The sequence below is a fragment of the Panulirus ornatus genome, chromosome 4, assembly GCF_036320965.1.
Source record: "Panulirus ornatus isolate Po-2019 chromosome 4, ASM3632096v1, whole genome shotgun sequence".
NCBI lineage: Eukaryota > Metazoa > Arthropoda > Malacostraca > Decapoda > Palinuridae > Panulirus > Panulirus ornatus.
Genome location: NC_092227.1, coordinates 66886772 through 66911033, shown reverse-complemented (window position 1 = coordinate 66911033; position 24262 = coordinate 66886772). Strand labels below are relative to the sequence as shown.

The 24262-nt window shown below is 39.6% G+C and overlaps 1 protein-coding gene across 7 annotated transcripts in view; it reads left to right on the top strand.

Moving 5' to 3' along the window:
* Positions 1 to 24262, top strand: part of LOC139766910 (uncharacterized) — a 218086-nt gene that overhangs the window by 127606 nt on the left and 66218 nt on the right. For 6 of the 7 annotated variants that reach the window (XM_071695950.1, XM_071695941.1, XM_071695958.1 and 3 more), the window contains exon 6: positions 4886 to 4984. The exons of the other annotated variant lie outside the window; for it this stretch is intronic. In XM_071695950.1, coding sequence (XP_071552051.1) covers positions 4886 to 4984 — 99 coding nt within the window. The remainder of the gene's footprint in view (positions 1 to 4885; positions 4985 to 24262) is intronic. 7 annotated transcript variants of the gene reach the window in all.

The following is a 24262-nucleotide window of genomic DNA, read 5'->3' as shown; positions in this document are numbered from 1 at the left end:
GTAAGTTTGAATGGAGAAAAACTGGAGGAAGTAAAGTGTTTTAGATATCTGGAAGTGGATCTGGCAGCAGATGGAACCATGGAAGCGGAAGTGAATCATAGGGTGGGGGAGGGGGCGAAAATTCTGGGAGCCTTGAAGAATGTTTGGAAGTCGAGAACATTATCTCGGAAAGCAAAAATGGGTATGTTTGAAGGAATAGTGGTTCCAACAATGTTGTATGGTTGCGAGGCGTGGGCTATGGATAGAGTTGTGCGTAGGAGGGTGGATGTGCTGGAAATGAGATGTTTGAGGACAATATGTGGTGTGAGGTGGTTTGATCGAGTAAGTAATGTAAGGGTAAGAGAGATGTGTGGAAATAAAAAGAGTGTGGTTGAGAGAGCAGAAGAGGGTGTTTTGAAATGGTTTGGTCACATGGAGAGAATGAGTGAGGAAAAATTGACCAAGAGGATATATGTGTCAGAGGTGGAGGGAACGAGGGGAAGTGGGAGACCAAATTGGAGGTGGAAAGATGGAGTGAAAAAGATTTTGAGTGATTGGGGCCTGAACATGCAGGAGGGTGAAAGGCAGGCAAGGAATAGAGTTAATTGGAACAATGTGGTATACCGGGGTCGACGTGCTGTCAATGGATTGAACCAGGGCATGTGAAGCGTCTGGGGTAAACCATGGAAAGTTCTGTGGGGCCTGGATGTGGAAAGGGAGCTGTGGTTTTGGTGCATTATTACATGACAGCTAGAGACTGAGTGTGAACGAATGGGGCCTTTGTTATCTTTTCCTAGTGCTACCTCGCACACAGGAGGGGGGAGGGGGTTGTTATTCCATGTGTGGCGAGGTGGCGATGGGAATAGATAAAGGCAGACAGTATGAATTATGTACATGTGTATATTCCTAAGAGTCCACGGCGAAAATGAAATACGAAAAGTTCCCAAGTGCACTTTCGTGTAATGATCACATCATTAGGGGAGACACAAGAGAGAAATATAACAGTCAGTTGATATACATCGAAGAGACGAAGCTAGGACGCCATTTGGTAAACATTTTACCTGTGGACTCATAGGAATATCTTGATCACGCGCAAAATTGTGATCCTTTCCAACATGTGTATATATGTATATGTCTGTGTGTGTACATACATATGTGTACATTGAGATGTATAGGTATGTATATTTGCGTGTGTGGACGTGTATGTATATACATGTGTATGTGGGTGGGTTGGGCCATTCTTTCGTCTGTTTCCTTGCGCTACCTCGCTAACGCGGGAGACAGCGACAAAGCAAAATAAAATAAAAATAAATAAAATTGATAGAAAGGAGACAAGTAACAATGATCTGTTCATAACTCATCTTCAAAAAGGAAACACTTTCGTTATATTAGACCATGGAGTTTAATACCCATTTCAACTCCAAATATAGTAAAGTGAAATAGTCCACTTTTTTACTTTTTTTTTCTCTTTTTTGAAGGCTCCAGTCATGGACAAAAGTCCACATCAAGGTTGGGCCTTAATTGAAATATATAGAGAATTATGAAAGGGAAAAAGGAAGACAAGGAAAAGTAATAAGAATTTTGGAGGAAGTGATAAACCTGTCTTTGAGAGGGAAAATGAAAAGACAAGGGAATGTAATTAAGAATTTTGGAGGATGTGAAAAAAATTTTAAAATGTGCCAGACATGAGAAGGTAGAGATTTCTAGAGCCACGACATGTAGGCCTCACAGTAATCATGTGACACAGCTGCTTGCCAAGTATTGCATGGTCTAAAGAGTGGTGTGGTTACACAAACAGCCTGCTCTTGGGAGCAAAAACCAAAGTCATACCTATAGAAGAGGGAAAGGGAACCAACATTGCCGTGTAGGACAAGAGGGTCAGGTTTGGAAGTTAGCCTGGGACATTTTATAAGTTGGACCACTTTTGGCTCAACTTTGTCTAGTATGGATGCAGAGCTAGAACCACCCCAGATGTGAGAGCAGTACTCCATACAAGGATGAATTAATCCTTTGTATAAACGGAGCAACTGTTTAGAAGAAAAGAAGTTTTGGCATCTAAACAGGACACCCAGTTTCTCAGTGGCTGACTTTGCCATTCTTGTAATGTAGAGTTTCTGAGAAAGAGTGGATGTTACAGTAATACCAAATATATTCATTGAGTCATGAGGTGGAATTACAGAACCGCCAAAGGAGAGACGAGAGTTGTAAGGAGTTTTTGATAGAGAGATAGGTGGAAACAGAGTCTTGGAGGCATTAAACTTGACTAGGTTTTGTCTACCCCACTGAGATATCCTGTGCAAGTCTAAGTTTATTGAGGAAGCTGTGTCAAGACAAGGTGTAGATTGAGTGAGAGAAAAAGGAGCAGAATTGAAGGATTTGGATGACTGCAGTGTTGAGTCATCAGCTTATGAGTGCATTTGATAACATATGGAGAAGAGGAAATCTTCAAAAAAAAAAGGAGGAAAAGTGTAGGGGACAGGACAGAACCTTGAGGGACACTGCTGTTGATGTAATGTGTATACAAAGCTGTTAAGGTATCTGCTTCACAGAATACAGACTCCAGTCTAAAGTATGGTAACATGAATTTAGTGAAGAAATTCAAATTTTGAGGGACTAGAAATGAACAAGATCACTTTTGAATAATATCCATTCATCTTACCATATCTCTGGTTTCTATTGTTTGGTTGATTTGTTCTGGATATACTGTAATATGAAGCACTGGGATTTCTTGAACTGCATATAGATGAATAGAAAAGCTGAAATCAGATGATGTGCTGGATAATACATCACTGGCTACAGTATGATTTAGTGCTGCTTGTTACATGTTCATAACTTTCAAAAATGAGAAATTTCTGTTCATTGCATAGATGTGAGCCTGTCAAGGACAGATTTAAATGAAATATATGACACAGCTGATGCAGAAGCATTTCTTATATGTCTGCTGTTTAGGGAGGGAATCAGCAGGGGTAACTTATGCTTATTTCACCTGTCTTCCAGGTTGCTGGCAAAATTTAGGATTAATATGTGATTGAAGTTTATCCTAAGCAATGATCCATGTAGTCTGCTATTCAGTGTTCACCTGGAGTTCTGTTGAAGCATCTCTTGTGTATGTGTCTCTTTGTAGTCATTTGAATTATCCTTCCATCCTCCAGCATTTGGTTGATCACCAGATGCTTATGGAGCTTAGCATATCTCAGAAATACTTCCCACATTAAGAGAGTTGGCATTTTCAGTTTACCAAAAAAGTGAGCTTAATCCATGATTTTATCAGAATAGGTGATTTTCAGCTGAAATGCTGATGCAGAAAACTAAAAGCTACCCAACACGTTTTTTTAGCATAACCACTAAGAACCTTAATAATGCAAGAATGATTTTGGTACTTATACCAAAAAATGTTTATTAAGCTACAGATTGGCACAAAGCAGCTGAATTCTGTAGTGTGAGTGGAACAGCACCCAGTTATTTTTTCAGGTAAGCCTGTGCATAAGTAATAGAGGATGATGTTTACCATAGTTACAGTGCCTGGTTTCTGTTCCCAGAGTGCAACCAAAGTGTTCTAAGAAAATTCAGGATACAATTGACAATTAAGAATGTCAGGTTAGTACATACATTGTTATTTCTGTTTATGACAAAAGTTCTCCAAGAACTTATAATTCTCATTATGCTTAATGCAATGGGGATGGAAACATTAATGTTGCTTGGAGGAGACTGGTTGGTGTGAAGAATTAAAGCAGTGGTATTAATGCAAGAGAGGGAGGTTTTCCAAATTTGAGGAATTCTCATGAGGAAGTTGGGAGATACAAGGCTGAGGAAATTTTTGGTAGGGCTGAAGCTGCATAGAATAACAGAAACCTTCAGAGTTTTAGTTATAACTTGCAGGAGCCAATGAAACACAATTACATGAAATATCAGAGTAATTAAAGGATGCCTGCCTGAGCCCAGTAGTTTTTCTTTTCCATTCATACATGTTTGCTATTTCCCATGTGAGTTTCCATGACAGTTTTAGGAATATTTTAAAAAAGATAAGCTGAAGGAAGATGCATTTTCTGCATGGATAAAAAATGGAATGGATGCCCAAAGTTATTGTAGGGTTGAAAAGGAGGGTGAGTGGGTCAAAAAGGTAATAGTAAGGATGTGAATCTAATTCATAGTACATCATTCCATCATCTGTGATGAAAAGGTAGAAAAATGTCTTCTTGCATTAAGGCATCCCCAGATTGGAGAGACAATATCTACAGCATAAGGTGTCATCATACACTAGACGGAAAGCAAGTTTTCATTCACCAGATTAAGCTATCTCTTAGACTCATACTGCTTCCATCTTGAGGTTTTGTATCCATTCTCTTACTGTTTTTCATTTCTCAATCTCTTTGTTCCTTTTTAATCTGTCTTTTTGTCTATTCATCCTTTGCTACTTTTACTTTCTCCATTTGTATATATGGTAAGGCATCTGTTATCGTTTTCATACATTTTCATATTTTGATGCAAGTTACTTGGTAACTAGACATGAATAATTCTTCAGTTGATGTTGCTTCAGAATTCCTAATTGGTACTCAGTACTTAAAGTGTGGAGTTTAGATGTTCAATGCACAATATGATTTAGAGAATTAATGCATGTAGTGTACTTTCCTGTTTTGCATTTGGGTGAAGGCAACTTGATGTAGGTAAATATATAGTTTTATTACATTCCCATGTTGTGATAGGGTATAGTAATCCTTTGTGAAAGTTATTTGTCCTCCAGTGTGTTTCACCACTGTCATGTTGATGATTTACACAGATTCCAAAGCTTTGGAGTGGAAGTAAACTGTGTGTATGGCTTACTGCCCCTTTACCCATATAACATGAAATTATTTTGGCCCCTGCTGTTCCCTTTCTTATAACTGAGCATTTCCTGGGTTCCCCTTAGGCACACTCACCATTACTGTGGAGCGAGGGTCTCTCGACTGTGATACGTTATCAGTCTGCTCCTCGGCTACTGCTGTTTCCCAGTACTACTACTATGCATGTACGTCACCATATAGACTGTTAGTGAATCCTTTTTTCATAGCTGAATGTACCTAATCAAGTGTTGTGTTAGCTGTATCCCCAGATACCTGTGTTTTGCATGGAAATGTTTTGTCACTGCTTGGAACATTGGCCTACGGCCTTGTTATTCATGAGAGAATGTATTGTTTTGAGGAAGACTGTCAGAGTAGCACATTGCTGGAGTATTTGAATATGCATCCCTGCATGGGCGCCAAATAGTGTCAAGTGAATAATTTGAGTAACAAGTAACTTGGTAGAACTCTAAGCAGTCTGACAGCTTATTTTATTGATATGCTTATTTCTCAGTAAGAAGTAGTGGTATAATGTAATTCAAGGTCTGGCTTATAGACAGTTTCAAGGACAAGAAAATTAATATGAAAATGTGTATATGTATTCAGAGGCTTACCAAGCATGACATAGAACTGAAAGGCAACTGCAAAAAGAAAAACCAAAAGAAAATATCTGATTTAGGGAAGGATTTAGGGAGGCTGCTTTCCCGGCCTGCCATGCACATGCAGATTCACAAAACACATGCACACCCTCATAGTAGTAAATGATAAACAGCTGGAACATAAGGATCATATAGGGGAAAACACATGTGTTGTTGGAGTTGTGGAAATAGAGCTGGTGAAAGACATGAGATCTCACTTAAGTAAGGAGTGAAGTAGAAGACAAAGGAGGAGGAGGATTGGCTCTCCTAGTAAGAGTTGATTATAAGTTTGAGAACATAGTAGTAAACAGTCCATTTGGGCAAATTATAAAGGGAAGGATAAATGTGGCAAAGAAGTGCAAGTAATGTTGATATTACATGATTCTTTAAAGAATTTTAACAACCCAGATTTACAATGATAACAATAAAAGAACAATAAGGTTGGTACATGAAGTAGTAAAATGCACACTTCTCAGAGACGGTAAAGTACTGATTGAAGGGGGTTCAGTCATAGAGAGATAAACTGGAGAAATTTGGCTCCTTGTGGTGACACAAGTTCTTAAAGTGGGTTTATGAAAAAAAAATTTATCAGAATGTCAGTGTGGGTAGTTAGATGAGGACAGGTACACCCTCATTACTAGACCCTATCTTCACATATACAAGCATGGATACAAAGTATATCAAATATGGTATACTAGGTGGAAAAAGTGATCATGTTATACTTCACTCTCTTTGGACGAGCATGATGAATTCATCATGAAGCCTTTCATTCAGTCTAGTTCATTGCTTATACCACTCCCCTCTTGTCGATACTGATAAGTTCATCATCAGTTGTGGATTTTTTCTCTTACTATTTGTTCAACGTGGATGCTTTTTCAGGTAAGCCACCCTCTTCTGAAAATTATATTTAATAGTTAAGTACTTGAAGTTTCTGTATAGTTTTTTAAGGGGCAATTTCAAGAAATATAGAATATGCAAGCGCTTGAATACTTATAACAACATAGTCATGTCTGTCAGAGCAAGGCTGAATTCTCCTTGCCTGCATGGTGCAATATATGATTTATTGTTTTGAAAATTTTTACAATTTCTTTGTATTGATCTGTCACCTAAATGCAGTACTTTAGCTTTTTATTGTTGATCTTATATTATCATCATTATTATTACCAACATGATTATTGTTATTGTTATATTTTTCTTGTTAGGTGCTCCGGGATTTTAACTAGAAGTTGTTTTGCTCTTCATTTTCTATATTTATATTGTTTTCTGCAGTACATAGCTCAGTAGCTGTTCACTTGATTTCCATGAAATGTTCAGTAATGTTGACTTGTACAAAGACCTCATGTTGCACTTGTGGAGAGCTACCACTACATCCCTCACCACCACTACTTCCTACCAACCTGGCTACCACATGCTCCCTCACCACTATCTTTCCCTTCCTCCATTGCCACTTCACACTCCCTCACCATCACACCCCCCCCTCCTGGCCACCACACCACCCCTTACCACTACAACTTCCTCCTTCCCTAGCTATCACACCTTCACCACCATTGTGGCCACCACACCCTCCCTCACCATCACAGTGATCTTCCCTGTCTGCTACCCCTTCCTCCTCAGGCCACCGCACTCTCCGTCTCTTCCACCACTTTCTTCCTCCCTGGCTTCTACACCATCCCTCACATCACCACTCTTCCCTTCCTGCCCACCCCACCCTGAACAATGCATTGACATTTTTCTTTGGTTTAATGACTCAGCCATACTATATCCCCACAATTTTCCTCTTCATACCTCCCATATTACCAGCAAAGCCTTCTGTCCGAACAAGAAGATGTTTTCCTGGAAATGTATCATCCTAGCAGCAAGCAATTTTTGTCTTGCCAAGGAAATGGATGAGTCATTGGCAACTGTGTATGGGGGTTAGTAGCCATACATCTGGTAACTTCCTTGTCATGTCAGCTTTCTGGGAACAGACAGATATGAGTGCCTTTTTTTATTAGAGAAATATGTTGTGTGTACATAGGGGAGAAAGAATTCTACCTCCACATATCATATGTGTCTTAGAAGGTGACTAAAAGGGATGAGAGTGGGGGAGCTGGAAAACCTCACCTTCCTTCAGTTTAATTTCTATAAGACAGTACAGAAAAAGAAGCTAAGCTGGGAGTGTTCATCCTCATTAAAGGCTCAGGTGGGGGTGTCTAAATGTGTGTGGATGCAACTAAGATGAGAAGAAAGGAAAGATAGGTAGTATATTTGAGGAGAGAAATGTGGATGTTCCATCTCTGAGTGAAACATCACTCAAGGTAAAGGGGAAGAAAGTTTTTGGAAATGTCTAAGGAGTAAAGTCAAGGGTTGGTGAAAGAACATGAGCAAAGGAAGGGGTAGCAGTACTGCCGAAGCAGGGGTTGTGGGAGTGTGTAAAAGAGTAAGGAAGTGAGCTTTAGACTGATATGGGTGAAAATGTAAGTGGATGGCAATAGATGGGTGATTATTAGTGCTTATGCACCTGGCCATGAGAAGAGAGATCATGAGGCAAGTGTTTTGGGAACAGCTGATTGAGTGCATCAGCAATTTTGATGCACAAGACTAGGTACTAGTGATGGTTGATTTAAATCTGAAGGTGTGGAATTCGAAGGTATTGTCGGAGCGCAGGGGTGGGGTATTCAGTAGTGTGAATGGAAATGAACAGCTTGTTGAATTATGTGCTGTAAATGGACTGGTGTTTGGGAATACCTGGTTTAAAAAGAAGGGCATGCTCATGTATGCATATGTGAGAAGGAAGATGGTCACCAGGCATAATTGGGTTACATACTAATTGATAGTCATGTAAAAGATTTAATTAGGATTTAATTCTTCCAGGTATTTAAGTACTTCAGAGCTCTTTATTTCTCTAACCTTTAACTCTTCTTCATAAAACCCTTGAAACATTTTCATTGGTTGCAGTGTTCTAGATGTTTCTTCAGTTGTTAAATAGTTTGTTTCGTAATGGTCTAATTCCTTCTTTACTGTCTTCCTTTGCCTTATGTATTTGAAGAATTCCTTAGGATTATTCTAAACTTTCAAGGATATTCTTTTTTCTTCATCACGCTTACTTTGTCTTATGACCTTCTTACACTCTCTTTGGATTTTGATTAATTCCTGGTGATTTTCATCAGTTCCCATTAATTTGAATTTCCTCTATGTTTTCTTCTTTCAGTGAATTAGTCCTTCTATTCTCCTATTCATCCATGATGGTTTTAAAATTTTCTCACCTGTAGGTCTTATTTCTCACTCAACCTCAAATAGGATGTAGTGTCAAAGGGTATCTAACAGTTTAGGAGCACAGTCTACCCATCTGTCTTTTTCATCTAAGATCAAGCTTACCCTATCAAAAAAGTCTAACAGTTTAATGATGCAGGACTTCTTTTCTCTAAAGCTGTGTTCCCTCCGACTTTAGAAGTTTCTCCTTTGTAGTAATCATTCATTTATTTTCTGATTATCTTTTAAAGTGTTTTGCAAACAACACTAGTCTATGAAACAGACCAGTAGTTCAGTGCAATTTTCTGGCCTCCTTTCTTAAAGATAGGCATGATGTTTGTCCTCTTCACATCTGCCCCCTCCTCCAGTGTCCTTATGAGCAGTATGTTATTTCAGCTAATCTTTATACTTTCCAAGACTTCTGCCTCCTTCCACCTTTTTAATATTGGAATATTATTATCCTGCATTATGAAAATGCTTTTGAATTTGTCATTAATCTTCTTGCATATTTCCCTGCCTTCCTCAAGAGTTCTTCCACTCTGAGTCCTTTGATCTAATTCATTGTTCTTTAATCAAAAGTTTGCTCCTAAACTTATGGAAAAGCTTTTGGTTGTCTTTTGCCATGTCACAATGGTCTTTTCAGAATCTCTCTGCTCCCCCACCTGACCTTGCAGTACTCATTTGTTGCTCTCCTGTACCATTTCTAATCCTAGCCAGCTACAATTATTTTTGTACCTCTTTCATACTGTATCCCAGGATTTTTTTCACTTTTTGGCATTTTATGTTGAACCATATCTCTTTCCAATTTATTTTTCCTTCTCTCTTTTGGTATCCCATGGCACCTATATCCTGACTCCTTAGTAGGTCTCACAGAACCTCCTATAGCACTGTTCTGTACTCTTTTTGTTCAGCTGGGTTTCTAAGTCTGCACACTGAAAGAACTTGATTAGCTCTTCATAGTTACCTTGACTGTATTTCTTCTTAGGGTCTTTTACTTTGATCCTGCTGTTGCATCCTCCTCCACCACCTAGTCAAAATCAAGTACTAAATGATCACCCCTTCCTAAATGTGCTTCATACTTGATTTGTTTTATTTCCATGCTGTGTAGTTTTGTATTGTATGGGGAGGGAGTTTTACACTCATGGATCCTCCATCTCTTGAACATTCTCCACTATCATACAACTTTTTGTACTTATTTTTTGCTGTTTCCTTTAACAATGTCCTCTTTCATCTTATTTCATTCATCCACCATTCTTGCATTTCAAAAGTACTTCCTTTCATCTTTTTAAACAAGCTTCTAGCTTAAAGAACTGTTCACTTTCCATATTATTGATGTGTTATAAAACCTTTATGGTTGGGATCAGGTGGGCAGATTTAAAGCCACTATCCTTTCTCTCTAACTCAACTTTCTTAACTATGGTACCATCTTTGTTGCCTTCCTCTGGACCTTACTATAGTGCTTCTTTTAGTGTGATGACCATACTGGAGGAGTATATTCTAGTACTAGTCTTGTGTAGGATATGAACAGCTTAGGAAATATTTCTTTATCCGTATACTTGAATTTGGGTTTAGAAGGATTTGTATGTGATATTTATTGATCCAGAAAAAGCATATGGTAAGGTTGATGGAGATGTTGTGTTGAAGATCTTACTAATTTATAGTGTAGGAGGAAAGGTACTGGAATCAGCAAGAAGTTTTTATCAAGAGTGAAAGTCATGTGTATGAGTCAGAAGAGAGGAGAGTGAATGGTTCCAGGTGAAGGTTGGTCTGCAGCAGGGGTGTGTATCATCATGGGTGTTGAATTTGTTATGGATTGGGTGGTGAGGGAGGTAAGAGTAAGGTTCTTGGAGAGAGGGGCAAGTATACAGTCTATGGGGGATGAGGGGGTGCTTGGAAAGTGAGTCAGATGTTTTTTGCTGATGCTACTTCACTGGTGACACATTTGAGTGAGAGCTGCAAAAGATGATGACTGACTTTGGGAGAGTTTGTGAAAAGAAGTTGAGAGTGTGTGTGAATAAAAGTAGGGTTATTATGTTTAGCAGGACAAGTATGGAAAAATGCATATATTTTTGAAAGCTGTTCTGATACGTGTAAGCAGAACAGATTATCTCCTTAACTGTTATCGTGATGTGTGACTCTTATGACATATTAGGGATGATATTAACTCCAGAGTTCTCACACTCAGAATCCTTGAGCTTATTTCATATTGAAGCTTTCTTTCACTTTGTCCCAACCTCATTACTCTGTATTTGCTCAGATTGAGTTTCATTATCCATGTTTCAGACCAACTTTGAAGTCTGTTTAGGTCCCCTTGTAAGCTCATGCAATCCTTCTTAGTTTTCAGTTTCCTCATGACCTTTGCATCATCTGCAAACACATTCAGATAGGAGTCCATCTGTTCAAGCACATCATTTTCATAGATCAAGGAGAACAAGCCTTGCTTTATTCCATTAGTCACCTCAATCCATTTGATAATCTATTGTTCATCAAAAGAGTTTTCCCCGATAATATCTGCCTGTAGGTCCAGCTTCTTAATCAGCCCTCCTTTTTGTCTAAGACCAAGCTCACTCCCTCATAGAAGTCTAAGAGATTTGTTACACATGATCTCCTTTCCCTGAAACTGTGCTGCTTCTCACTAAAGTAATTTCTCCTCTGTAGAAAGTCATCCATTGGGTTTCTAAAAATCTTTTTTAAAACTTTATACTCTACACTTATTAGTGAGACCAGTCTGTAATTTAGTGCCTCTACCTGGTCTCCTTTCTTATGGATAGGTGCGAGATTTGCCCCTTTTCTCAACCTTTGGCACTTTGCCTCTCTCTCTGGTGACATCTTGGACAGTAATTAAAGTGGTTTGTCTTCTATGGTGAAAGTTCATCTGGACCTTCAGCCTTGTATGGTCAAGACCTTTTAGTATTTTGTTAATATCTTTTCTAGGTATCTAAATGATTTCTGAAGCCTTCTCTTGATTACATCTCCATGGTGTTAGGGTTATAGATCTTGCACTGTGAAAACACTTGTTATTCATTTCCATTACAGTTCTTCCCTTTGAATACCTGAGCCTGTTTAGCTGCTCTTAAAGTGACAACTGACTCCCAATGAATTTATTTAAATGTTTTGGATTTTTTCCTGCTTTGTTCATGATATTCTTTTCAAAATTTCTTTGTTTCTCCTTTTTCTCACCCTGCTGTACTCATTCCTTGCTCTCATATACCTTGCAAATGCTGGCTGGCTGGCTGGAGTGCTATATATATCTTCACCACTGCAAATCTCAAAGTTCCTTTGCCTTTTGACATCTTTTATTAAACTAATCTTTTCTTTGTCTTATCATTATCTCTTGAGGTACCCATGTTTCTACCCTGTCTGTGTAAATTTCAAAGAACTATCATCACAAAGTCCTTGTTCCTGGCTACTGAGCTCCATTTCCCAGTCTATGTTACCGTAGAAATTGTTGAAGTTTGAATAGTTTCTATTTGTATATCTTCTGGGTATCATGTCTTTGCTCTGCTCTTTGAATGTCCTCATTTACCTCGTAATAAAACTTGAGCATTGCATGATCACTTGTTCCAAATGGAGTATCTTATGATATTTTCTTAATATGTGTACTTGTATGTGTGAATATAAGATCTAACAGTGATGGTTTTTCAGTCCCTCTTGTCTAGTGTGCTTATATACTTTGAGAACTTATCTCTATGACTCCCTTTCATCATGTGAATCCAAAAGTCCCTCCATCTGTCTCTTTATAATTGAAATCCCCCATTATCAATACATTATCACCACTGAAAAGTGAGTGTTTTAGTTCATGTACCCCTGATTGTTACTTCATTGTTATCAATTCATATTTGTTCTAGGTAATTAAAGATCTTTGGAGGGTTATATAATGTTCACACCAGCATGCATTTCTTTCCCATAGTTACACTTCCCATTATGTATTGTCTGAATTAGCCATCCTCCCCCATTTCTTTAAGTTAAGGTTATCTTTTATTAAGAATGCCAATCCCCCACCCACCCCTTTGCCTTCTCATTCTCTCGTTACTGTCATGGACACCTCTTTAGTAAGCTTTTTTTCCATGACAACAACAGTTCAAATGTGAGTGTGTGTAATTACGTATTACCTGTTTGTGCTGTATGAGGAGGGAGTTTTACACTTGTAGAGCCCCATCTCTTAAATATTCTCTGTTATCATACAGCTTCTTAAACTTAGGTATGCTGCATTGGATCTAAGCACATCTTCAGTACATATGGTGAAATTTCATTAGCACCACAAGCCTTGTATGGGTCAAGACCTTTTAGTATTTTGTTCATGACTTTTCTAGATATCTTAAGTGCTTTCTAAAGCCTCACCCCCAATGCTTCCCACAAGTGATTGGGCTATAGTGTCTTCTGTTGTGAAAACACTTTTGAACTTGTTCTTCAGTTCCTCACATCAGTTTTCATCATCCTCGACTATATTTTCCTCTGAAACCCTTAATCTGATCAGCTGCTCTTTGTCTGACAGCCTACTTCTAATAAATTTATGGTAAAGTTGTGGATTTTCACCTGCCTTCTGAACAGTATTCTCTTAAAAATATCTCTCTTCTTCCTTTCTTATCCTGCTAAAGTCGTTTTTTGGTCTCATACCTTGCAAAGGCTGGCTAGCTAGAGTGTCACCTATATCTCCACTACTGCACATTTTGAAGCTCTTATGTATTTTAACGTCTTTGATTAAAACAGCCTTCCAACTTTTTAACTTTCCCGTTGTATTTGAGGCCAAAAGCTCGCATTTTCTTACTCCCTCATTGTAAATTTCACAGAACCTTTCATTACAATACCTTGGCTCATAGTTACTTAACTCTATATCCCAGTCTATGCTACCAAAGAAATAGTACAGTTCTGTATAGTTTTCGTAAGTCCTTCTTCATCTCGGTCCTTTCTTTTTTAACTTCCTCACTTACCACACATTCATACTTAAGCATTGCATGATCACTTTTTCCAAGGGGTATATCCTTTATGTTAGCACATGGCAAAGAGCTAAAATTTAAAGACCATTTAAGGAAAATGTCACTAATACTGTTGGAGTTATGGATACAAAGTTTACTAAAGCAATAAAACCTCACCTTTCCTGTCAAGAGGGGTACATGGTAGTAAGGAGGGAAAAAAAAACAAAGGAGGAGGTTTGGCTTTCCTGATAGTATATATTGCCTTAAGTTTCTGAAAACAGTAATAGATGGCCAATTCAGACAAAACATAACGTGAAAGGTAACTGGAGGAAAGAAATGCATAGTGGTATTGAAAATAAAATCTTCCAAAGAATTTTGATAAATGAGAACAAATATGCAATGACAACAGTGAAGGAACAATCAGTATTGTATAAGAAGCAGTAAAACTTGCAATTCTCAGGAAAGGTAAAGTAAAGCATTTGTATGCAATACTTTCAGTCAGCCATTATCACTTCCTAATGTTCTTAACCTCTTTGCAGCACTGGCAGAGGGTGGTCTGTCAACTTGTTTCATTTGACTTCATTTTTTATTTACTGACTGTATTCTTGGCTTTTTTCTTTCATGTCCCCTGCTAGATGACATCAAATTAAATGAACCATAATTGGTCATCCCTTTATGTCTTGATTATACTTCTTTCCTGTATCATAGAGATTGCATCTGGTAATTCTGTTGCCTTTACTGTGTATGTATCCTTTTAGCTGCTGCACTGTTACAATAATTTTTTTCTACCTTGGGTATGAGACTGAAAGTGTATTATAATATGGCTCTGAATCCACTAAAAGTTTCAATTTGTATAATGTACTACAAATAGACTAAATAAAATATTGATTGAGAGTTGGGGTGAAAAAGTATCATTGAATTTCAGGGAGAATAAAAATATGTTTTGGAAGGAGGTAAATAAAGTGCGTAGGAGAGAGCAAATGGGAACACCAGTGAAGGGAGCTAATGGGGAGGCAATAACAAATAGTGGTGATGTGAGGAGATGGGATCAGTATTTTGAAGGTATGTTGAATGTTTTAGATGATAGAATGGCAGATTTAGGGTGTTTTGGTCGAGGTGGTGTGCGAAGTGAAAGGGTCAGGGAGAATGGTTTGGTAAACAGAGAAGAGGTAGTGAAAGCTTTGCGGAAGATGAAAGCTGGCAAGGCGGCGGATTTGGATGGTATTGCAGTGGAATTTATTAAAAAAGGAGGTGACTGTGTTATTGACTGGTTGGTGAGGATATTCAATGTATGTATAGCTCATGGTGAAGTGCCTAAGGATTGGCAGAATGCATGCATAGTGCCATTGTACAAAGGCAAAGGGGATAAAGGTGAGATGCTCAAGTATAAGTATGTTGAGTATTCCTGGGAAATTATATGGTAGGGTATTGATTGACAGGGTGAAGACATGTACAGAGCGTCAGATTAGGGAAGAGCAGTTTGGTTTCATGAGTGGTAGAGGATGTGTGGATCAGGTGTTTGCTTTGAAGAATGTATGTGAGAATAAATACTTAGAAAAACAAATGGATTTGTATGTAGCATTTATGGATCTGGAGAAGGCATATGGTAGAGTTGATAGAGATGCTCTGTGGAAGGTATTAAGAGTATATGGTGTGGGAGGCAAGTTGCTAGAAACAGTGAAAAGTTTTTATCGAGGATGGAAGACATGTGTACGAGTAGGAAGAGAGGACAGTGATTGGTTCTCAGTGAATGTAGGGGTGTGTGATGTCACCATGGTTGTTTGATTTGTTTATGGATGGGGCTGTCAGGGAGGTGAATGCAAGAGTTTTGGAGAGAGGGGCAAGTATGCAGTCTGTTGTAGATGAGAGGGCTTGGGAAGTGAGTCGGTTGTTGTTCGCTGATGATACAGCGCTGGTGGCTGATTCATGTGAGAAACTGCAGAAGCTGGTGACTGAGTTTGGTAAAGCATGTAAAAAAAGAAAGGTGAGAGTAAATGTGAATAAGAGCAAGGTAATTAGGGACAGTATGGTTGAGGGACAAGTCAATTGGGAGGGAAGTTTGAATTGAGAAAAACTGGAAGAAGTGAAGTGTTTTAGGTATCTGGGAGTGTATTTGGCAGCGGATGGAACCATGGAAGCGGAAGTGAGTCAGAGGGTGGGGAGAGGGTGAAGGTTCTGGGAGCGTTGAAGAATGTGTGGAAGGCGAGAACATTATCTCGGAAAGCAAAAATGGGCATGTTTGATGGAATAGTGGTTCCAACAATGTTATATGGTTGTGAGGCATGGGCTATAGATAGGGTTGTGCGGAGGAGGGTGGATGTGTTGGAAATGAGATGTTTGATGACAGTGTATGGTGTGAGGTGGTTTGATCGAGTAAGTAATGAAAGGGTAAGAGAGATGTATGGTAATAAAAAGAGTGTGGTTGAGAGAGCAGAAGAGGGTGTATTGGAATGGTTTGGTCACATAGAGAGAATGAGTGAGGAAAGATTGACAAAGAGGATGTATGTGTCAGAGGTGGAGGGATCGAGAAGTGAGACCAAATTGGAGATGGAAGGATGGAGTGAAAAAGATTTTGTGTGATTGGGGCCTGAACATGCAGGAAGGTGAAAGGCGTGCAAGGAATAGAGTGAATTGGAACGATGTGGTATACCGGGGTTGACATGCTGTCAATGGATTGAACCAGGGCATGTGAAGCGTCTGGGGTAAACCATGGAAAGTTCTGTGGGGCCTGGATGTGGAAAGGGAGCTGTGGTTTCGGTGCATTATACATGACAGCTAGAGACTGAGTGTGAATGAATGTGGCCTTTTTTGTCTTTTCTTAGTGCTACCTCGCGCACATGGGGGGGGAGGGAGTTGGTATTTTATTATGTGGCGGGGTGGCAACGGGAATGAAGGGCAGACCATGAATTATGTACATGTGTATATATGTATATGTTTGTTTGTGTATACATATGTATACATTGAGATGTATAGGTATGTATATGTGCGTGTGTGGATGTGTATGTATATACATGTGTATGTGGGTTGGTTGGGCCATTCTTTTGTCTGTTTCCTTGCGCTACCTCGCTAACACGGGAGACAGCGACAAAGTTATTTATTTATTTATTTTATTTTGCTTATATACATACATGTCCACACACGCAAGTATACATACCTATACATCTAAATGTATACATATATTTACACACACAGACATATACATATATACACATGTACATAATTCATACTGTCTGCCTTTATTTTTTCCCATCGCCACCTCGCCACAAATGGAATAAGAACCCCCTCCCCCCTCATGTGTGCAAGGTAGCGCTGGGAAAAGACAATAAAGGCCCCATTCGTTCACACTCAGTCTCAAGCTGTCATGTAATAATGCATCGAAACCACAGCTCCCTTTCCACATCCAGGCCCCACAGAACTCTCAACGGTTTACCCCAGACGCTTCACATGCCCTGGTTCAATCCATTGACAGCACGTTGTACCCGTTATACCACATCATTCCAATTCACTCTATTCCTTGCACGCCTTTCACCCTCCTGCATGTTCAGGCCCCGATCACTCAAAATCTTTTTCACTCCATATTTCCACCTCCAATTTGGGCTCCCACTTCTCCTCGTTCCCTCCACCTCTGACACATATATTCTCTTGGCCAATCTTTCCTCACTCATTCTCTCCATGTGACCAAACCATTTCAAAACACCCTCTTCTGCTGTCTCAACCACACTCTTTTTATTTCCACACATCTCTCTTACCCTATTATTACTTACTCGATCAAACCACCTCACACCACATATTGTCGTCAAACATCTTATTTCCAGCACATTCACCCTCCTGCGCACAACTCTATCCATAGCCCACGCCTCGCAACCATACAACATTGTTGGAACCACTATTCCTTCAAACATACCCATTTTTGCTTTCCGAGATAATGTTCTCGACTTCCAAACATTCTTCAAGGCTCCCAGAATTTTTGCCCCCTCCCCCACCCTGTGATTCACTTCCACTTCCATGGTTCCATTCGCTGCCAGATCCACTCCCAGATATCTAAAACACTTTACTTCCTCCAGTTTTTCTCCATTCAACCTTACCTCCCACTTGACTTGACCCTCAACTCTACTGTACCTAATAACCTTGCTCTTATTCACATTTACTCTTAACTTTCTTCTTTCACACACTTTACCAAACTCAGTCACCAGCTTCTGCAGTTTCTCACATGAATCAGCCACCAGCGCTGTATCATCAGCGAACAACAACTGACTCACTTCCCAAGCTCTCTCATCCCCAACAGACTGCATACTTGCCCCTCTTTCCAAAACTCTTGCATTCACCTCCCTAACAACCCCATTCATAAACAAATTAAACAACCATGGAGACATCACACACCCCTGCCGCAAACCTACATTCACTGAGAACCAATCACTTTCCTCTCTCCCTACACGTACACATGCCTTACATCCTCGATAAAAACTTTTCACTGCTTCTAACAACTTGCCTCCCACACCATATATTCTTAATACCTTCCACAGAGCATCTCTATTGACTCTATCTTATGCCTTCTCCAGATCCATAAATGCTACATACAAATCCATTTGCTTTTCTAAGTATTTCTCACATACATTCTTTAAAGCAAACACCTGATCCACACATCCTCTACCACTTCTGAAACCACACTGCTCTTCCCCAATCTGATGCTCTGTACATGCCTTCACCCTCTCAATCAATACCCTCCTATATAATTTCCCAGGAATACTCAACAAACTTATACCTCTGTAATTTGAGCACTCACCTTTGTCCCCTTTGCCTTTGTACAATGGCACTATGCAAGCATTCCGCCAATCCTCAGGCACCTCACCATGAATCATACATACATTGAATAACCTTACCAACCAGTCAACAATACAGTCACCCCCTTTTTTAATAAATTCCACTGCAATACCATCCAAACCTGCTGCCTTGCCGGCTTTCATCTTCCGCAAAGCTTTTGCTACCTCTTCTCTGTTTACCAAATCATTTTCCCTAACCCTCTCTCTTTGCACACCACCTCTACCAAAACACCCTATATCTGCCACTCTATCATCAAACACATTCAACAAACCTTCAAAATACTCACTCCATCTCCTTCTCACATCACCACTACTTGTTATCACCTCCCCATTAGCCCCCTTCACTGAAGTTCCCATTTGTTCCCTTGTCTTACGCACTTTATTTACCTCCTTCCAATAATAAATAAATAATAATAAAACACATATATATATTCACATGTGCATATTCATACTTGTTCACCTTCATCTATTCCTGATGCCATCCCACCCCATAGGAAACAGCATCACCACCCCCTGCGTCAGTGAGGTAGCGCCAGGAAACGAATGAAGAAAGGTCGCATCCATTCACATCCATTCACGCGCTGTCATGTGTAATTTTTAATGTGTGCTGTTGGGGGGGGGGATACACTTAAGAGGCCCCACCTCTTAAACATTCTCTTGTCCTACAACTTCTGAAATTTATGTATGCTGTCTGCCATATCTTCAGTCATTCTGTCCATATATCCACCAATCTTATGCTAGAAAAGTATTTCTTTACATTCTTTTTAAGAAGTTTCTTACTTGATTTCATGTTGCATCCTCAGGTGGCTCTAAACCTACATCTCTCATGATAAGTTTGCTCTAAAAATTTAAAGGTTGCAATCAGGTCACCCTTTGCTCTTCTTTCTTCCAAGATGAGCAAATTTAAAGCCTCTAGCCTTTTTCTTTAAATTAGAGCTCTTAATTCTTGTATCATCTTTGTTCCCTTCCTTTGGACCTTCCCTGTTTGGTATTTGTGCATCTTTATGTGTGATGCCAAACTTGAGAAGTATATTCTAGTTTTGGCCTTATGTAAGATATGAACAGCTTGCTAGATATTTCTTTATCCATATACTTGAAGGCTATTCTGATATTTGCCAGCAGACAGATTGTCTGCTAAACTATTCTGCTTGGTAATAATGGTACTGAGGCCTTCTTTCACTTTGTCCCATCCTCATTACTTTACATTTGCTCTGGTTCAGTTTCATCAGCCATGTATCAGATCTTTGGAGTCTGTTTAGGTCTCCTTGCAAGCTGTTGCACCCTTCCCAACTTTTCATTTACCTTATGATCTTTGCATCATCTGGAAGCATTCAGTTACATAGTTCAAGAAGAGTCTTGTCCTAGAACTGAACCCAGTGGCTCTCCACTGGTCACTTCAACCCATCTAGAAAAGACTTTTACATTCATCTTCTGTTTCCTCCCACTGAGATAATCATCTGTTCATCAAAGTATTTCCCCTCATCCATACTTGGTGATCCAGTTTCTTGTCAGCCTCCCATGCAGTGTAATGTCAAATGCTTTCTGGTAGTCCAGATACAAACAGTCCATCCAGCCTTCTCACTACGCATTTGTCTTTGAGTGTATCATTTCTCAGAAACCTAAGAGGTTTGTTACGCCATCTGTCTATTCATATCTCTGATGCCTAGTCCCTTCTGGAACTCCCCCAGTGGGGGTGGCCATGGCAGTAGTCTTCATAACTAGTTAACTCCAGTGCCACTTCTTAGCCTTTAGTGCCTTACCCTTAACAGGCCACTGGTAGAGAGCAAGCCTAGTGAAGTGTTTGCAGAGGCTCCTATCTAAAGTTCCTACAGACCACTTCCAGCTAAACACAAAGGACAAATCAAGAGTGAGATGGAATGAGGACTGGAACAATACTAGCCAGATTATAACTTCAGTACTACAGAGACTCACCAGACCAATGGAACTATTTCATTATCCCCTTATCATTTCTACAGATATTTATGGGGCTATACCATACCTATAGACAGATATTTATGCCTTGAGTTTCCCACTTGTATTTCAAGGTCACTGGCTAATCTTGGGTGGTGGCTGTGTTTGATGATTTATCCTTACAGTCAGTCATCCTTAGCCATGCTAATGATTGGACATTTTTTTATCCCCTTTTCCTAAAGCTATGTTGACTCTCACTTAGGTAATTTTTCCTCTGTAGAAAGTCATCTGCTTGCTCTCTCATAATCTTTTCCAGAACTGTACACACCACACACACTATTGAGACTATTCTGTAGTTCAGTGCCTGTTCCCGTTCTCCTTTCCTGTACATAGGGAAGATGTTTGCCCTTTTCCATTTTTTTTATTTTTCTTTTTGTCCAATGACATCTTGAACAGTAATTTAAGTGGTTTATCAAGCGTATTTGCACACATCTTTAGCACACTTGGTAATATTTTATCAGGACCATAAGCCTTGTATGGCTCAAGTCCTTTCATTATTCTTCACTGTGTCCAGATGCTTTCTTCCTTCACTATATATTCATAACACCTTCCACAGAGCATATCTAGCAATCCCATCATCCATTTTCTCCAAATCCATAAACTCCACATACAAGTCCTTCTGTCACTCCCCAGTATTTTTTGTGTACATTTTTCAAAGCAAACAACGGATCTGTGCCTCCTCTGCCACTCCTGATGCAATACTGTTCTTCCCCAGTCTGATGCTAAGTTCATTTCACTACCCTCTCATTTACTGCTTTCCCATACAACTTACCAGCTACACTGATCAAACTGTCTCTGTAATATGAACATTCAATTTCGAACCCCTTGTCTTTAGAAAGTGGCACTATGCAGGCATTCCACTAATCCTCAGGCACATCATTATGAGCCACACATACATGAAAAATCCAAATTAACCCATCAGCAACACATTCATCCCCTTATTAAGGAATTCCACTGCACTCGCCATGCGTCACTTACCGCGCTTCATCTTCTGCAAAGCTCTAACCACTTCATGTCTGTTTACCAAACCACTTTCCTGTTTGTCTCATTTGGCATACCTCTCCATGCAAAACATCCCACATGTGTCACCCAACCTTTGCACACATTCAGCAATCCTTCAAAATCCTCACTCCATCTCCTATTCACCTTATTCCTGCCTTTGCCACTTCCCCATCTGTCTTCTTCACTGATGTTCTCACTTATCTTTTTTCACTCGCTATAAACCTTCCAAAACAGTTTTTTTTAATCTCATTGATGTCTCATAATATTTTTTTAAGGCTCCAGTGCAGACAAAAGTCCATACCAAGCCCAGGCCTTAATTGAAATATAAAGAAGTTAATGAAAGGGATGAAAAAGAGACAGTTTACGAATTTTGGAAGAAGTGAAAAACTTGTCTTTTAAAATCTGCCAGGTCATAGTGATTTGGTAAAACATGACATGGTAGAGAGCTTCAAAGCTTCGATGTGTAGGGAAAATAACAGTCATCAAAGCAGCCCACCCTTGTGTTTCCAACAGCCACACCGTAATATGTGATCCAGCAGCTTACCAAGTACTGTGTGGTATAGCTAGTGGTGGGGACACACAGACAGCCAGCTCTCAGGAACAAAAACCAAAGTAGTACCTATTGAAAAGGAATGTGAACCAATGTTGCTGCACAGTCATACAGGTCAAGTTTTGAAGTTAGATTGTGAGAGTTTATAAGTCAGACTGCTTTTGACTCAGTCAAGTAAGGATGTAGAGCTAGAACCACCCCAGATGTTAGAGCAGTACTCCATAAATGGACAGATCATCCCTTTGTGTAAACGGAGCAATTGTTCAGAAGAAAAGAAAATTTGACATCTATACAGTGCTCCCACTTTCTGAGTGGCAGACTTAGCTATTTCCATAATGCATGGTTTCCAAGGAAAAGTATATGTAACAATAATGCTAAGTATGTTCACCAAGTCAAGAGGTGGAATTGCATAACCGTCAAAGGAGAGGGGAAATTTGAGAGTAATATTCACTTGAGAGATGGATAGAAACTGGATGTTGGAGGCATTAAACTTGACTAGATTTCATTTACCCCACTGAGATATTCTGTCAGAGTTCATTGAGAAAATTATGTTGAGACAAGATGCAAATCAAGTGGAGGAGCAGAATCAAAGGATATGGAAGAATGTAGTGTTAAGTCATTAGTGTGAGTGCATTTGATTATTTATGGAAGAAAGGAAATCATTGATAAAAAGGAGGAAGAGTGTAGGAGAGAGGACAGAACCTTGAGGGACAACACTATTGATGGAGAAAGGGAGAGAGGCTAATCCACCAACAACATGGAGATAGATTAGCCAGAAAGAAAGCTAGATTTGAGGAAGCAAAGTGAGAGAGGGAAAGCCAATAGTGGGGAGCAAAAAAATGAGACCCCCCAATGCCACACACCCATTCAGCAGCTTTGGATATATCAAGGTCAACTGCATGGGATTCTCAAAAATCTTTCAGAGGTGATGATCAGACTTTGTAAGATGGGAAAGAATATCGGTAGTGGATCTTGCCTAACATTAACCACACTGGTGATCAAACCGATGACATTGAGATTCAAGATGTCGGAGGATATGGGAGTTGAGCAGGGACTCAAAAGACTTTAGAAATGGTGGATGTCAGGACATTAGGTAAAGGGGCTAGAGTGGTGACCTCTCATAGGGATGGGGTGTACCAATGCATGTTTCCAGGAAAGAAGAGCTCTAATTTTTTATACAGAAATGGAAGACAAGCAAGCACAGGTGCAAGTTCAGAGGCATACTCTTCATTTCAAGGGGATGGATGTCATCAGAACCGTAAGCCTTGCTTGTGTCCAGAGACACAAGTGCTACAGTTTGAAAAGAGATTAAGAGAAAGGGCATAGGATTAATAAGAGAGCATCAGGGGGTGATGGAATGTTAGAGTCATCCAAAGTAGAGTTGCAGGAGGAACTAGAACCAAAGAGAAGTGCTTTGTCTATGGGAGAGACAGCTATAGTATTGTCAGAATGGAAAAGTGAACAAAAGATAGAGCAACAGAGGTTGTTAATGATACCCTTAGCTAAAGACCAGAAAAATGTATCGGTGGATGATGTGGAAATATTATTGCACTTCCTTTGAATAAAGGAACACTTTATTACAAGTAGTGATAAATGCTTAATGTGACTTGGAGGACGGAGAATTCTTCCAAGCGCAGCAGTATTTCTGATCCCTTGCCTGAATGACCGAACGACATGAACACTTGAACTATGGATTGGAAGAAGAGGTCACCTTGGAGGAAGAGGGAATAAATGCTTCCATTCCCACAGCAGTACCATCTGCAATGCATATGGCAGAGACAGAAGCATTACCACAATAATGTACCTAAGGAAAGTCATTAGAGATTTTTCATGTTATTCCAGTCATTTTTTTGAAGTGCCAATACAAACATTCAAAAGAGGCTGATGAAGGGGGAGGTTCTGTTAAAGTAGTTACATTTATGAGTCAGAAGAACCAACTTGGGGATGAAATTTTGTAATCATAGTACAAAAGATTGGAGGTGAAAAACAGGTTTAGAATATTAGGAGATTGGTCACAGTAGTCAGGAATATGGGTAAGGTGGGAGATAATTTGCTCCAGATCATTTGAAATTGAGAACATGAGGGCTTCAATCCCCTAAACATCCATATGGGAGGAGTTCAGCCATTCCCAGTGATTAATGATGAAATCCTCCAAGTAGAGTATCTTCACTTGTGGAAGAGTGGATGCCACAGTTTCATGGGTGTCTCATGCTCACCCTGCCCTCATTGACCCACCTTTTTCAGTATCTGCACTTTTTTCTTGACCTCCTGCTGAATTCTTTTGTACTCCTTTCCTCATAATAGTGCTCATACAACTATTTTTTCTCTCATGAGGAAA